General features: G+C 42.7%; 1 protein-coding gene across 1 annotated transcript; it reads left to right on the top strand.

Annotated features, from left to right (window-relative positions):
* Nucleotides 1-483: 483 nt before the first annotated feature.
* Nucleotides 484-13,148, top strand: LOC139047818 (uncharacterized). The gene is made up of 4 exons (XM_070521952.1): nucleotides 484-523; nucleotides 6,396-6,478; nucleotides 9,336-9,515; nucleotides 12,646-13,148. The coding sequence occupies exons 2-4, from the start codon at nucleotides 6,451-6,453 to the stop codon at nucleotides 13,146-13,148; spliced, it is 711 nt and encodes a 236-aa protein (XP_070378053.1). The 5' UTR covers nucleotides 484-523; nucleotides 6,396-6,450.
* The last annotated feature ends 3,442 nt before the right edge of the window (nucleotides 13,149-16,590 follow it).

Raw genomic sequence — 16,590 nt, 5'->3', positions numbered from 1 at the left:
GTCCCGTTGTCTACGTTTTAAAGCAGGGCCTCGCCACGTCCTGCCTCCATTCGAAGAGCGCGTTAGGGTTACAAAGCTGAAGGGCCCCCGCCGTGCTTGCTCTGAAATCTAATGTGGCTGGCGCTTGAATAGAACCTGCGCTAGAACCTTCGTAACAGGAGGAAAATGGCGCATAGCATGCTAGGTTGGCTGACGAGCAGCCTGCTGTTCGGTTTGACTGAAGCGGGCGTGTTAAGTTTGCGTCTTCGGCAAACAAAGAAGCGCTCGCTCACGGCGCACTTAATTGTCCGCTATAGCACTGCGGAAACAAGTGCACGACGCTCTGCTGCGGGTCACGCTTTATGCACCCGGCAAAATTCCAGATATCTTATTGTCCAACACTTCCAGCTTCAGCGGCCGCTGCCTGGCACGCTGAAAGCGTCGGACTCGTCGACCCATCATACCGATCGGATAGCTACCGCCACCTGCAGTAAAGGGTGATAAGTAGCTCAGTCTTGGCGCAGCCAGGATAGAACGGCTCAGTGTAAGTGTGCGTCACATCACGGCCAGACATGCGAGATTGCTGCCATGATAGAGCTTCGCCAATTTCGCTCTGGCGGGACTACATTTCTGCATGGCTTGCCACCGCATCTTCACCATGGCCGCCGCGTTGCATTCTCTTTTCGTGACAAATGCGGCATACGGTTGCTTCTCGTTTCTGGCGCTGCGTCAGAAATGATTACTTGTCTGCTTCCGTCGCCCAATACCACTTCGTCTACTTTTAGGCGTCCGCGGTAGAGACGCAGGAAATATCTTTCAGATGATCTACTACCGGAAATGATCGTTTGAGAATATAACCCTACATTACAATTTACCTTTGAACGTTAACTTTGGTTTTCGTGCGCCATTGCGGCATGTAGCACTGTCAGTCACCCAGAGAAAGCGTTCACCAAGAAAATCTTGATGGGGAAGTTCCTGTGCTGCTGAAGTGCAACTTGTGCAGCTTCGTCAAGTGCAGTTTACATACTTTGTGTGCGTTGGGTGGTCCGCTTCGTACTTGCCTGCTGCACCGTGATGCACGTTTTCGCTATGAAAAATGGAAAAGGAAAGATGTGTTCTGCCTTCCTGTATTCAGCGTTGTGTACTGCACAACCAATTCTCATGCTCGAAAACCTGTTCACCCGCCGTGGTTGCTCAGTGGCTATTGTGTTGGGCTGCTGAGCACGAGGTCGTGGAATCGAATCCCGGCCACGGCGGCCGCATTTCGATGGGGGCGAAATCCGAAAACACCCGTGTATTCAGATTTAGGCGCACGTCAAAGAACCCCAGGTGGTCGAAATTGCCGGAGTCCTCCACTACGGCGTGCCTCATAATCAGAAAGTGGTTTTGGCATGTAAAACCCCATAATTTTTTTTTAAAACCTATGCGAACAGCCGACGTCTACGCAACACATCGGCATTCTTGCAGCAGCTGAAATCATGAGCGTAACTGGCAGAACGCATGCCAAGAGACGCCCGTCAACTCGCATATGATGAGCGAGAAAGGCGCCTGGCTCTCTAGACGCAACTGAGAGATCAGCTGCGTGCGGTTCTTCGATATTCACCATATCTGCATTGCTACCGCTTTGCCGGTAGGTGCACGCGTCGTCTGTATAGCCGCTGTTTAACGGCTGTTATAACAACATTAGCCATTTACCAGCCCTGCGGCTTTGCTAAGGTTACTTTGAGAGCATACGCTAGAAATTTATTGTAAATTTAGCCTGAGTGAACTTTCGTTGCAGTTGGTCTTTAGGTCGTTGTGTAAGACTGTTTGCGTGGGGATGACAAGCTTTGGTGACTTGGTGCTTTGTACAGCTGTAGTGCTCGGTACAAGCGGAGGATACGTCGATCACCTTAGACAACAAGTAACGTCCGCGATCCGTCAGGAGCAGCATCCGGAGCGTCCACAGTATGGCCGGAGAAGCAGTCAGCGTCCTGATGTAAATGTGTGGATTTGTTCACGACCGAGATGTCCTCTTGTACACGCAACGGCCAATGCATTTTGTAGAGTCTTTGAATGAAGACAGCCAACAGAGAGCGTGGTGGTCAGTTATTACGCGGAATGATGGCCATGGAGGTAAGGCCAAACTTTATTACCCGAACCAACGTGAGATAGTCTCGTTCAGTGGTAGAGCAGTTGCGTACGTCCGCGTCGAGAAGGCGGCTAGCGTAAGCAAGAACAGACTCTTGGGTACGCTGAATCTGACCAACAGCGCTGTTGCCACGACCACTGGCATATCTGCGGACCTCTGTAGGTGTGAAAGGGTCAAAATGGGCCAACATTGAATGGGTCGTCAGGAGCTTGATGAATGTTGAGAAGGCTTTGGTTTGCCGTTGTGCACGTCAGAAAGGACATGTTTCTTCAAAACTCGGTGAGATGGCAAGCAACATCAGGTAAAGATTAAGCAAAATGACGGAAGTACGAGTACAAGCCAATAAAGCTTCAAACTTCCTTAACCGAGCATGTGACTTGGAAGTCTCGCACACCGCTAATTTTGTCCGGGTCAAGCCCAGTATGCTCAGTCTACTAGGTGCCCGAGAGCGCTAAACTTGCGGCGAGTGAAGCAGCATTTCGACCAACTAAGCTGTACTTTGGCAGCCCGAAAAACAGCAAGCATAGTCACTCGGCACTGAAGGTAGCTGTAAAATGTTGCGGCGATAAGTATTATGTCAACAAGACAACAAAGACCCATTGGCTACTTCCAACCTCGAAGAAGAGTGTCCAGCCTTGTTGCGAAGGTCCCTGGCACACGACAGAGCCCGAAGGGCATAACTCTGAACTGGTAAAGGACATTGGGTGAATTGAAGGCAGCCTTCTCGCGCTCCTTCTCACCAGCTTCAATCTGCCACTTGTCAGAGCAGAGCTCAATAGATGACCAATACTTCGCCCAATGCATATAATCAAACGCATCGTAGACGCGAGGCAAAGCAGAGACTTTGTTAAGCTGTTGGTAGTGAATGGAAAACCTACATGTGTTGTCTTTTTCCTTGACGGGGACAACTAGGTAGACCCACCTACTTAATGACGGTTCGGTGATGTTCTTTTTCAGCATCTTTGCGACGTCAATTTGAACTATGCTTTGCTCGTGAGTAGGCACACGATAGGGACGTCGGTGGTTGTAACTAGTGTCATCTGTGCAAATACGATCAGTGGAGATGGTTGTCTGGCCGAGAGGGTGGTCGTTAAAATAAAAACGTATTGTGGTATTTAGCAGAAGGCAATGAAGATCATCAGTTTGGGATGGAGCAAAGTCTGAAGCGAATATCGTGTTGGTGTCATGGTAGGGTGAGGAAGAAGCGAAAATGGGGCATTCTGGTACAGGTCTGATAGAGGTGGAAGCAGCGAGTGTGAGCGATGATCATGATTATCATCATGATCAGCCTATTTGATGTCCACTGCAGGAAGAAGACATCTCCCTACGTTCTCCAATTACCCCTGTCATGAGCAAACCGATTCCAACTTTCACCTGCTAATTTCCTAATTACATCGCCCCAACTAGTTTTGTGCCATCCTCGACTGTGATTCCCTTCTCTTGGCACCCATTCTGTAACCCTAATGGTACACCGGCTATCCAACCCATGAATTACATGACCTGCCCAGCACCATTACGTTCTCTTAATATCAATTAGAATGTCGGCTATCCCTGCTTGCTCTCTGTTCCACACCACCCTCTTCCTGTCTCTTAACGTTATACCTAACATTCTTCTTTCCATCGTTCTTTGCGCGGTCCTGGTTTTCTAGCTTGTTTTTCAGTATATATTTCAGTATATTCAGCAGTATTTCAGTATATATTAGCACCGGTAGAATCCACTGACTGTACATGTTTCTTTTTAATGGGGTTTGTAAGCTTCCAGGCAGGATCTAATAATGTCTGCCATATGCCCTCCCCCCATTTTTGTTCTGTAAATTTCCTTCGCATGATCAGGGTCCCCTCTGAACAATTGCCTTAGGTAAACGTATTCCTTCACCGACTCTCGAGACTGACTGGCGATACTGAACTCTTGTTCCTTGCCAGGCTATTATTTATTGTGATCTTCAACCGCACTCTTACGCTCTCTGTATTAAGCTCCTCAATGATTTGTTATCACTCGTGCCCAGTGCTGCTGAACAGGTCAACGTCATTTGCAAACTCAGGATTCCTGAGATATTCGACATTGATCGTTACTCCTATGCCTTTCCAGTTTAATAGCCCCAATGCTTTTTCCAAGCATGCACTGAATAGCATTGGGGAGATTGTGTCTCCTTGCCTGACCCCTCACTTTTAGCTATCATTCTGCTTCGGCAGAATTAGGGTAGCTGTGCAATCTCTGTAGATATCTTCTAGGGCAATTACGTAAGCCTCCTGTACTCCTTGATTACGGATTGCCTTTATGACAGCTCCTACCTCTACTAAATCAAATGCATTTTCGTAATCTATGAAAGGCATATAGAGGTTGATTGTACTCTGCAAATTTCTCGATTACCTGATCGATTACATGCATGTGATCTATTGTACAGTAATCCCCCCTGAATACAACCTGTTCACTTGGTTGACTGAGGTCAAGGATTTCCCTCATTGTTTCGGAAATTATCTTGGTGAATATATTATACAATACTGTAACGATGCTAATGGGCCTATAATTTTTCCATTCGTTGCCTTCTATTTCTTTTGCGAATTAGTATACTGTTGGCATTCTTCCAGTTCTCTGGGACCCTTGAAGTCGTGAGACATTTCGTACAAAGGGCAGCAAACTTTTCAAGCATGACGTCTCCTGTATCTTCGACTAAATCGACTGTTAGTCTGCCTTTTCCTGTCGCCTTTTTTCGTTTCATTTGTTATAAGGATCTTCTAACTTCATCGCTAGGTAAAGAAGGAGCCTCTGCAATCTTTTTATTATTCCTTCAAATGGAGCTGTCGTGGCTTCTCTGGGTATTGTACAGGTCAGCATAGAATTCTTCCGCTTCTTTTACATCTTCGAAATTTCTGATCATATTACCCTGCTTATCGTTCAGTGTGTACATCTTCCCTTGTCCTATGCCAGGCTGAATTGGTCTGCTTCTGCCCTTATTGCGTCTAGGTTGGCTTCTTTTTTCTTGACAAATTTTGCTCTATCTCTTGAAATTAAGGTGAATTTATGACCTAACTAACCTATGATCAGTGCACATTACCCTACCTAACACTTCTACATCCTGCACTATGTTGGAATTGGCAGAAAGTACGAAATCAATTTCATTTATTGGTTCACCATTAGGATTTTTCCAGCTTCACTTTTGTTGCCATGATTTCCGAAAAAGTTGTTCATTATGCGCAGTATATTCGTTTCCCCAAATTCTACCGAAACCTCTTTTATAGTTTTTCCAGAATCCGCGCTGTAGTTGCCAATTTGCTTGTTTACATGCCTACTTTTCCCCCACTTCTGCATTGATGTAGCCCACTACTACAGCATACTCAGTTTACAGCCCGCCGTGGTTGCTCAGTGGCTATGGTGTTGGGCTGCTCAGCACGAGGTTGCGGGATCGAATCCCGGCCACGGCGGCCGCATTTCGATGGGGGCGAAATGTGAAAACACCCGTGTACTTAGATTTAGCTGCTTGTTAAAGAACCCCAGGTGGTCAAAATCTCCAGAGTCCTCCACTACGGCGTGCCTCGTAATCAGAGAGTGGTTTTGGCACGTGATACCCTATATTTATTACTGAGTTTACACTTTTGTCATCGCTAATGTCACATTTTCATAAATCTCATCCAATTAATCGTCATTGAGACTGGAGATTTGAGCTAATGTCACATCTTCATAAATCTCATCCAATTAATCGTCATTGAGACTGGAGATTTGAGCGTAGGCTTGTTCCACCTTTAATCTATACCACTTATTAGAATTTATTACGACTAATGCTACCTTTTCATTAAAGCTGTATAATTCGTCGATGTTGCCCGCTAGATGCCTAAGGATTAGGAATCCTTAAGGATGATGTAAGTTCGTTCAGCATCGCAAATGTCAGACGAGTATTCTAGTTTGGCATAGATTAGTGTCATGTACGCTATTTCTTTTATGATGCATTTCCGCTTCCTTTAATTACGTTTAAATAGACAACGTGCAGCAAGTTGTCTATTTGACAACTCTAAAAGCGGTTTATTTATTTTTCTGCCTTACATTTATCCATAATATTTCATTTTGCATTAGCCCTCTCTAGTTCTCATAAAAAAACGAGCACTTGATATTAGCGGATCCCTCAAGCTGTTACTTAATGCAAATGCAATTTTACCTCACGGCATTTCATATAACTTTCAAGGTGCAGTACCAATATTAGTAATTGTGTCTAGGTGTTAAAGCTCCAACCATAAAGCGCATCAATTGAGACCAAAAAAGCGGTAATCCTAGTTGTCCTATTTGTTTCAGCTCAACATACGAAAACGAAACAAGCCTCTATTCAACCAGAATTGTGTACCAAACCATGGGATCGTGGACCCTGCAGGGCAAATGTGAGCTATTGGTTTCATGACAATAAGTATCATGAATGCAAGATGTTCAACTATGGAGGTTGCCGAGGAAACGGCAACCGCTTCTGGACAGAAAAAAAGTGTCTAGAGAGATGTGAAATATGCGCTGACATTGTAGAGAGAATGCCTACAAATCAATAACAATATATATATATATATATATATATATATATATATATATATATATATATATATATATATATATATATATATATATATATATATATATATATATATATATATATATAACTCCGGTAGGTCCGGTACATAGGTAGTTGAATAAACGATGGGCACACTTATGGAAATTGAATTTTCAATGTTATAACACTTCGGCCGTGACACGGCCTTCGTCAGAATAAACACAAATACAGGCGCGCACCCGCTTTTATGGGCGTGCGCACGTGAGCATAATCAGCAGTGTATGCACGTGTACACTTGCAAATAATAACAGAAAAAGTACAGCAGTGTGTATAAATTAAGCACGCTAAAGGATCTATATATATATATATATATATATATATATATATATATATATATATATATATATATATATATATATATATATTCCCATGTTCCCACCTGCGGCAAGTAGTTTTTTCATCCACTTTAATTTCCATTAATTTATGATTTCATTACTTAATTTACTAAGCACAAGTAAGTTCCCGTATGTTGACACTGGTGTCATTGGTTGTTGGCTTCTTATGATATGACTAATAAAAATTGGGCCCCACGGTTAACGCCCTTTCTTCTCGTTTATATATATATATATATATATATATATATATATATATATATATATGGTCTGTATCTGTTGCAATTACGTCTGCGACACATCTTACCAAGCATGGAGAAATGTAGACGCGTGAACCAATATGTTCCATCAATTAAATTGTGCATTTTGTAAAAGCTAGCTTCATGCAGTAGTGGTGTGTTTTTTTCCTGTCCTGGTCAGTTTCGTGGGGATAACTTTTCCATGCAATCAAAATCAAATACTGCAAGAGCCTCTCCATAATAATGTTTTACGAGCATCTTTCGCCTGCATGCCATCAAAGAGATTGACATGGATCACAATAGCCAGCCAAATGATTCTAAAGAGCAACTTGGGAAGTAATATGCCAGCTCAGAAGGCTTATGCCTATACGCACATGCCTGGAAATATAAGCTTACCAATACGTAGTGCTTAAACCCGGAATTCCAGTCAACCGCAAACAGCTGTTTCAGGAAACGATAGTTTTTCCACAGGGTGATATTTGCGGTTCATTAGAGAACATTTGCTGTTCGTTGGTACTTAGAAATGCAGTACATCACGTGAAATTTTGACAAGAAAGCCCACGACTCCGTTAGTAAAATTCCATTACAATGTAATGAAGAACATCGCAGTTACGCCCGGAAAGTAAAGCATCGATTACAATAGCAAAGCTGTATGAAGCTATACCAAGTACGGTAGCTTTGTAAGGTCTTATAAGTTCCGAAACATTCGCTTACCAACTCAATTAACAAGCATGCGAGACATGGCCACATCTGACTCGATGACCGCGGACGCTCGCTGCGAAAACACTGTAGTGAGGAAGCGCGTCTTCAGCAGCGAGCTAATTGACCTTCGTGCTGTCTCTTGCTTCAAAGCAAACAAAGAGCCGAGAACACAGCACACACGAAGCTATCAGCCCTCGGTTCACTTAGGCTTTGTCCCCTTCGCAGATTGCTTTGCTTCGCAGAGCGCCATGCGCAGCCACCGCCAGAGTAGAACGCGCCCCTCCCCATCGGCTGCCCCCACCGGTGCCTTGATTGGCTTCCCACAGACCTACCTCCTACCTAGCTACCTACCTCTTGTGAGATCAAGCCACCGCCCTCGGCTACCCTCGCCCGCTTTCACTCGCACACACAGCATACGGCGCGTGGCCACGATGTTGTCGCACTTGGACTTTATACCGAATATCACGGTGACAATGAGAGCGAGAATTCTAGCTGGAGCGTCTGTATAATTGCTATCGCAATAAAGTTATACTGAGCCCAACGCCATTGAAAAAAATAATTGTCCAGATTTTTAGTATCCAGACTTGTTTACTGCGGTAACTACGGTGGTACAGTTGAAATAGGTTCGCGGTAAAGTATTCCAAAATAGTATTCGATTTTGCCTAGTATTTATACAATCGCAGCATACTTCAAGAGCAGGAGCAAGAAGGGAAAATACTAGGCCGCAGATAAACTAAGCGTAGCGCTCCCACCTAAAGTATAACCTGAGCCTTCCGACTACCCAAGGCTTACGTGAGACACCACGTACCTGTCAAAGAGCTAGGTTGCGCTCTTTGACGAACGCACTCATTCAAGTACAAAAATAGCTGAACAAGCCAAACAAAACTATTTGCTTTAAATCAAAGGAAAAAAGCAAGAAAATTAATTTAATAAAGATATGTATGTATTAAAAAAGAAAAACAATGCTTTAATAAAAAGAACCATGTGGGCTTGAATGCGCGAATTTGTTTCAGTGCAGATATTTGTTTGCTATTGATCGCTTTGTTACTAATTCCATATGGAAACGTGCCGGAAACCGGTATATCTGTGGGGTTGTACAGATGGCTATTTGTAGAACCGACTCGTTCTCTATGTGGTACCATGTGTTAAACCCAGATGAGAACCGCTACTCAATTAAGCAAAACGGGTAACATTTATTGGAAAGCTCAGCAGACATTGTGCGTACACTTATGCAAAAAAACTTGCCAACTTTGAGTTTTCACCACCGCGGAACTATAGGGCTTCTCGCTTTATTTTGGAGGGGGGGGGGCGTAACATCATTTTTCCTAACTGCGATAACAATCTGGTTTCACCCGTAATTTTACAGCGCCAGAAAGAAGAAGACTTGTTTGCAGTGCAGATCCAGAGCCAAAGCCATGCAAGGGACTTTTGCAGTGGTGGTTCTTCAGTCCTGGAGATAAGACCTGCCATCGTTTGCCAGCAGGATTGTGCCCAAGCACGCCAAATAAGTTTCTACTGTGTGAAAAATGCATGAAGAGATGCAGTGGTGAGCCCTAGACGAATTTTACACATAACTTTGGCCTAGCGCTCTGTGACGTTATCTAGGTACACTTTGCCACAGTGGTCACCTAATACCCTCTTCACAGTATTCCTTTTTACTTCAAGACTTGTGTACACCTGAACGTTAGTGCGGCAGAGAAAAAAAATGCCACCGAGAGTTACCAACTTTGAAGTTTCAATTTTGGTTAGTAAATCCGGCAGTTTTTCTCCACGTGTGTGAAACATTGTGACAGTAAAGCTGAGCAAGGCCAGTATTTACTGAATAGGAGCAAGCAGTATTAGTGTTCCTAATTTAGAGTCATAAGCAGTAAGATCGCCTATGATATGGTTTTCTTGTAGTTATGATGAGGGATCAATTTGTTTCCACATGCTTCCTAGTGCAGCTTCGGAGGGCAGCAATACACTACGTAGAGTCGATGAGGAAACAAATGGTGGCGAAATTTGTTGCCTTTTGAGCTTTGTTACAGTTTTACAAAAGTTTTCGTTTGGGAGAACGTCATGTGCATTTACCAGTATTTTTCTGCTTCTTAAAAAATATTCTAAAGCACTCCTGGACGGCGTACGCGTTGTTTGCATCTCACATTGTATCTTTTTCTATTTGTTATAACGAATATTTTTTGATGCCATCGAACCTTGTACGCCCCTCGCGGTCATAATTATACATGGTCCACACATTCAGATTTTATGGTGAATTACGTGATTTCCATCTCGCTGTGAAATAATAAAACAATAATCCAGCATCAGAATTGGTATTTTACAAGGAAATAGTACCCAAGCTTGCACCAAGTGAAGGATAATATATGTACATAAGAAGTTGATCGCAGCAATAATAGGCATAGCAGGGTGTGGGCGTAGGGCTGTTGGTGATTCATGATTTCGGGAAGTTACCGCAAGCTAAATACTACACTTGAAGAAAGAGACAACACGAAGCGGTTTTTTGAAATAATATAGCATAGCAGAGTGCGGATGTAGGTCAGTTTGTGATTCATGATTTTAGGCAGTTACCGCAAGAAAAACGCGAGAGTTGAAGAAATGGCCAACCAAAAGCGGTTTTTCGAAGTAATGTAACATAGCAGAGTGTAAGTGTATGCTATTTGGTTATTCACGATTTTGGGAAATTACCTAAAGAATGGAACAACACGAAGCCCTTCGTGTTGTCCCTCTCTTCAAGTCTCGTGTTTACTTGCAGTAACTTTCGAAAATCAATAATAGGCGTTCCAGTGTGGGATTATATACACTAAACAGGTTTATTACGTTAATCCTGGTATGGGAAATAAACCTTCTCATCGCCAATTAGACAAGCTTGATTGTATGCGGTAGTTCATTTATAAAAACAGCGAGATGAAGCTAGAAAACTACAAAACCTAAACCTTTCTACACCAGCTGTCCATACACTTCTATGCCTCTATCTTCTATGCTTCTAAGCTTCTATGTCTCTATCTACTAGTTTGAATATGTTCTCTTAAGCATTTTCTTTCAAACCACACAATTCTGAAATTTGCCATTTCAAGCTTGCATGTCGACGTTGAATTTCAGCAAAAGTTTTAATTATTCCCTGAGCTCAACATTCCGTACTGGTAACCAGCCTTATTACACTACATAAATAATACTCAGTTCGTATATGTACTTGAACAGTCTAAGTTGAGTGAATTTCTTTTTAGTTGTGGTGCAACCTGCCGAGCATACAGAATATGGCGTTTTCTAAGGTGCGCATTAATTGAACTTGTAGAGATCAAGACATAAGGGACATTTGTTGTTCTCCCAATCGCTTAAGCACAATCCACGCTGTAGTTATTTGAAGCTCTTTGTGCCATCATGTATTATACAATACCTAAATTTAGATATTACTAGCAACAGTGCGGACGTAATGATGAGATGTTCACCCGGGCTATGATATAAAATGCCAAACTTACAGCGGGTGTAGCTGAGTTTCTTGCTTCTATAACTTCCATAATGCTCTGAAATATGCACTAAATTACCCCCAAACTTGTTTTGCGAACAGAGTGCCCCGTTTCGAACGTGCACGTTTTCTCGGAAAAAGTATTCGGTTCACCGTGTATCGCTCCACAGGCAGAGGTGATTAAGCAAGTTCATGAAAAGTCTGCGAATAACAGTTCGCAGTGCTCCCTTCAGTTGATAGTCGGCGTTCGTGTTGTCCACTTCTCTACTCTTGTGTCCTGTCTGCACGTCTCGCTTCTTTTTTGCATAATGAATCCTTACCAACTAGCTCAGCTTTCTGTCCTTCTAAACAGTTATGAAAGCTTCACATTTGTGTCAGAGCTTTGTAACAGGGTGAAACTAATGTGGAAATGCAGCAAACTGCTCCCCTTTTCGCTACACTGGACGCTGAAGCTTTTTCATGCCGTGCTCCCTGGCGTCGACACTTGGCAATTTGATCCCCTGCTTTTGCAACACGGGAAATATTTGTGACACAGAACTGAAATAATGGTGGCCCGGGCAAAAAATAAAATGCAACGAGGCGTTCTCTGCAGCAGGCCTGCAAAAACACCCAGAAGGGCAGCTTAGTTGTACTTTCAAATATGTTTGTTATTTTTATGAAAATACCGTGTTTCAAGTACTTTTTTTCTTGAAGAGCTGATCGCATTTGAGCACTCGTGACCTGGAGCCATAAGAACAGTTTGGGAAGCAGCAGCTCAGAAATGAAATTACAAGCCGCGGTTTCTTGTTTAAGGAGCTGCGTCCTTTAAACCACAAACCTTGTTTCTGTTTCCTGTCTCTTGAGACAACCAATGGCTCATGAACTAGTCATGATCTTGACGACGCATGGCCTTTTGTTTTTAGTAGTCCGTGGTGTTTAGGGAGAAAGACTGGAAGGGAAGTAGGACATGTGAGACCTCTTCTTGGTTAAATTTAATGTTACCCTTATCTACCTTGAAAAAATATCTAAGGAACCTAATGATGTTTTTTGTAGGTCAATTTCTTAATGCACGTTGACTATTTCTTAAATAGCTTTGCGGAAAGATTCATCACAGAGAAGCATTAGATACACACGTGTTGACTGCAAACGGATATTCTGATAATTTGTGAGCAATCTAAAATAACGTATCTCAAGCGCTTTGAGTTAAAATTTTTATGTTCTTCTCTGTCCTTTTTAGTGGTAGATGCAAGGGAATCTTGCAGCAGAGAGTACAAGCGAATGGAAGATGAGGAGAAGGCTGCGAAACAAGGACTGACGCCGACGTTAGTGGCAGGCCCTACAGGGACTCCACTTGGCCGGCCTTTATCTGGACCTGGGTTAACAGGAGGGACACCCATTACCGAAGGAGCAGTAGGTTCCACAAATGAGATAAGCGTTCCGGCCCTCGGAGGAATTGTGCCGGGAACAAGCACTCCGGGATCGTTTCCTGTCTTTGTTGCTCCTCCACCTCAGACGGTAGGGTCCACACAAGGACATCCTGTTACTTTACCTGTAATCCCTGGCAAAATAGGTGGAGTGCCTGGGCTGGTGCCCAGGCCAGAGGGCACAGAAAGTGGTGGTCATAAGCCGGTAATTATAGTCGCAGTGCTAAATCATGACGGGGCTGAAGCAGAGCGTGGACAGTCAGGTGAAGTAACCAACGGTGTCAATGGAATCAAAGGACAAGCACCAGAGCTATAAGTGTCCTAATAAATGTCTAACGTTAGAAGCGTCGACGAAACAATTAACGCCTCTCTTTTCAGTGTACGTAATCGACTTTATGGAAGTGGCTGCGTATATATATATATATATATATATATATATATATATATATATATATATATATATATATATATATACCCGTAGAGCTGCCAATTACGAGTACCGTTTATTGCTGTTTTCGTTGTGAACCAAATAATCCAAAACAATTTTCTTATAAGAAAATATGAAATATTTGATCAGTAATGATGTGCATTTTTAGTCTTCATGACGGATTTTGAAAGCACAATGGCACCTGTGCCAATTTATTGCACTTGACCAAAGCTACGTTGAAAGGGTGATGCCGCATTATGTCTGAAAGTCAACAATGATACGCCATATCTTAAATGACCTTTGAAAGAATTTTCCAATATATTTAAGTACTGAAACAACCACACGCTCTGTAAAGCACCAATAGAAGAGAGGAATAAATTCTTGCGTTGAGCTAACTCTCAGCAGTAAAAGAAAACATCTTGCCGTTTGGATAGTGCCTGCCAGTTCATTGGTGCGTATCGGATTCCCTGTATGGAGGAGGAAGCAGATAAGGTGGTGAAATATTAAGATCTTTCTGCAGACTTTTCCTGCCCACAGTTCGCCACCTTACCCTGTGCATTTAAAGCCCTATCATGAATGTAACAATGAGGTGGAGGTGCATGATAAGAAAGTGAACAACGGAGGCACCGCCGCTTGGACTGCGCCAATGCGGGGGGTTTACTTTATTGACGATTAGCTCGAAGCTCATTCACATCGTATCCAGTGCAGAGAGCAGCCTAGTAGTTCAAGCCAAGCGCCCACGCAAAGCAGGCAGCAACACCGATCCTTTAGTCTTTGTCAGCCTCACTTTATGAAGCATGTGGCCACAGCGATGCTTGGTCTGTCTTCGTCACTGCAGTAGCTATATTATCGCATCGAATAATATGTGTAAAGGTACACATGCTCTATTCTGTCAACGAAACAATGTATGGAGGTCCAACGGACATACTTAAATATAGCTGAAACGATGCTTCTGTGAAGTCGTTAATTAAACGCTTTGGCAATAACGGCAATTAGTACTGTGTTGCTTACTTTAATATTATATGCTGTCTTAACTAAGGAAGTATTTACATTGGTCAAGCACAAAGGTAGCAGCACCACAGCTATGCAATTTTACAGGTAGACTCACTACATCACTTCAGCGTTATGCCGCAATACAGACCCCAAGTTAGACGGATGCTCAGCGTGAGGCATGCACGCAGCGATGCCACAACTGTGAAGGCCATCTGCCATGCTCGCCGAGAGAAGAATGGTGATGACGGGCGAACGCACAGAAAAGTACTACACGTGTCAAGGAACATTAGGAGATTCTGTTCCACTTGTTTCTTAATGGGTCATACGCATTCTCGAGTTTCTTTCAAGGACGGACGTATCTCCTTATTGCACATACCCAGCAGCTAAATTACTGTCTATATTCTATCAAATGATCCACCAAATATGAATTTTTGTTTGATTAACAGATCGCCGTGCTTTCGAGATATTTGTAAGGCAACATTACAAGTTGAAGTGTTACATAGGAAGATAGTGGGGCGTGCCCGTTTCGGAGTGTGGCACAAAAACGGAAACACACTTAGTAGTACATGCTGAGTTGTTAAGTAAAAAAAAATAACGTAAATGAAAGAATTCCTTCAATACATCGTGGCCTTCTATTAACAGATCGATGTGCTCTAGAGATTCACGCGACATATAGATATGTACATATATATACATATTTATATATATATATATATATATATATATATATATATATATATATATATATATATTTCTTTTTATGCTGGACGGTGGTGGAAATGCTTTGTCAGCTTAGAAGGGTTATGTCAGTTTGTTCACTGCTGCTTTCTTTCGATGGGCGTATTACCTTTTCTATATATATATATATATATATATATCTATATATATATATATATGTATATATATATATATATATATATATATATATATATATATATATATATATATATATATATATATATATATATATATATATATATATATATATATATATATTGGAAGAGAACATACGTGTACGTGACGAAATCTCATCGTGTAGGTTTAACGCGAACGATCTGACCATTACGCTCGGCGTCGAAGGAGCGCTGCGGCTTGTCCCGCTCTCTGCACTGCGGTCTACTGAGCCCGATGTTCTTTTGTTGTAGCCGCGAACGATGCTTTACGATTCCCTTCTTCAGCAGCGGTTCGTACGTGTGCGAGGAGTCGCCATAACATGTGGCAATGAGTAAACGCAGGTATCAAGACTCCGTGGCACTCATGTCACATTCCTTCACCCGTGGCACGATACATTGCTGTTGATAATGATGATGATAGTAATGACATTTCGATGGCATCTTCTTCGAAACAGGATGGGGAAAAATAGTCACCCAGCCTGTTTGAGTTTACCAGGTCCACCAACATGTAGCCGGCAAGTGCTATATGCAAGTGCTACATCTCGGGACAGCTGAAGAAATATACCGGAAATGCAACGTCAATTTGTACGTATCTGCGCTACGTGGCGTGCATGCCAAATAGCACAATACTATGATAATTATGATGATTTAATGACTATTCCCTTTAAAACGGGACTGTGAGAAACAGTCACCAAGCTTTCTTGAATAGTAAGCTGTGGCATCCATGTTTTTTTACATTCATATTGATTTATCGCCATAATCCTTCTTTTTCTATCTCAAACTTTCTTTAACTGCCTTGTATGAGTACCTGTGCATATGCTGCATGGCGTACTACCTGGTGAAATATTAAGCAACTGGAATGCGATATGTACACATACCGAAACTACGCGGCGCACATGTGCCGCGGGTGCCTTCTCGTGCTCTAGGACGCGTCTATGGAGCATTTCTTGTACTGCACGCGAAGAATGCAGAGCAATATATTCGGCTAAATGCTATGTTGAGTACCAGGCTAGAGACACGCTCTCCAGGCCAACCTCTCCTCCTTCCTCTTCTAAAGGCTATGTTCGTTTGTGCGCGGAACACATGGGAGCAGTGCAATCATGACGCGCAAGCGGGCATGTCCCGTGGTGATATTTGTATTTCGTGGGAATCCGCAGTAAGCTGAAAAACACTAATATTGAACAGATTGAAAGACAGAAACGGTTTATTCAGACCTTCCGCAAACCACTCTCCAACTTTCTCGATGGAATTTTTCCCTAGCTTCATCACTTCAGAAGTTGGTTAGCTAATGTTCACTAATTATTTAATTAGGTAAAATACAAAAACTAACACGACACACAACATACAAAAGTGAGCAATATACATTTAGTCGCCTCGTCTTAGAGTGCACCGGCATGTTTTTCTTTTGCTTAAACTCTGGCTAAAGTAAGCTAAAACACCCTGTA

This window comes from Dermacentor albipictus, chromosome 7, assembly GCF_038994185.2.
Source record: "Dermacentor albipictus isolate Rhodes 1998 colony chromosome 7, USDA_Dalb.pri_finalv2, whole genome shotgun sequence".
NCBI classification, from domain to species: Eukaryota; Metazoa; Arthropoda; class Arachnida; order Ixodida; family Ixodidae; genus Dermacentor; species Dermacentor albipictus.
The sequence above is the reverse complement of the archived record's forward strand: the minus strand, read 5'-3'. Positions and strand labels throughout refer to the sequence as shown.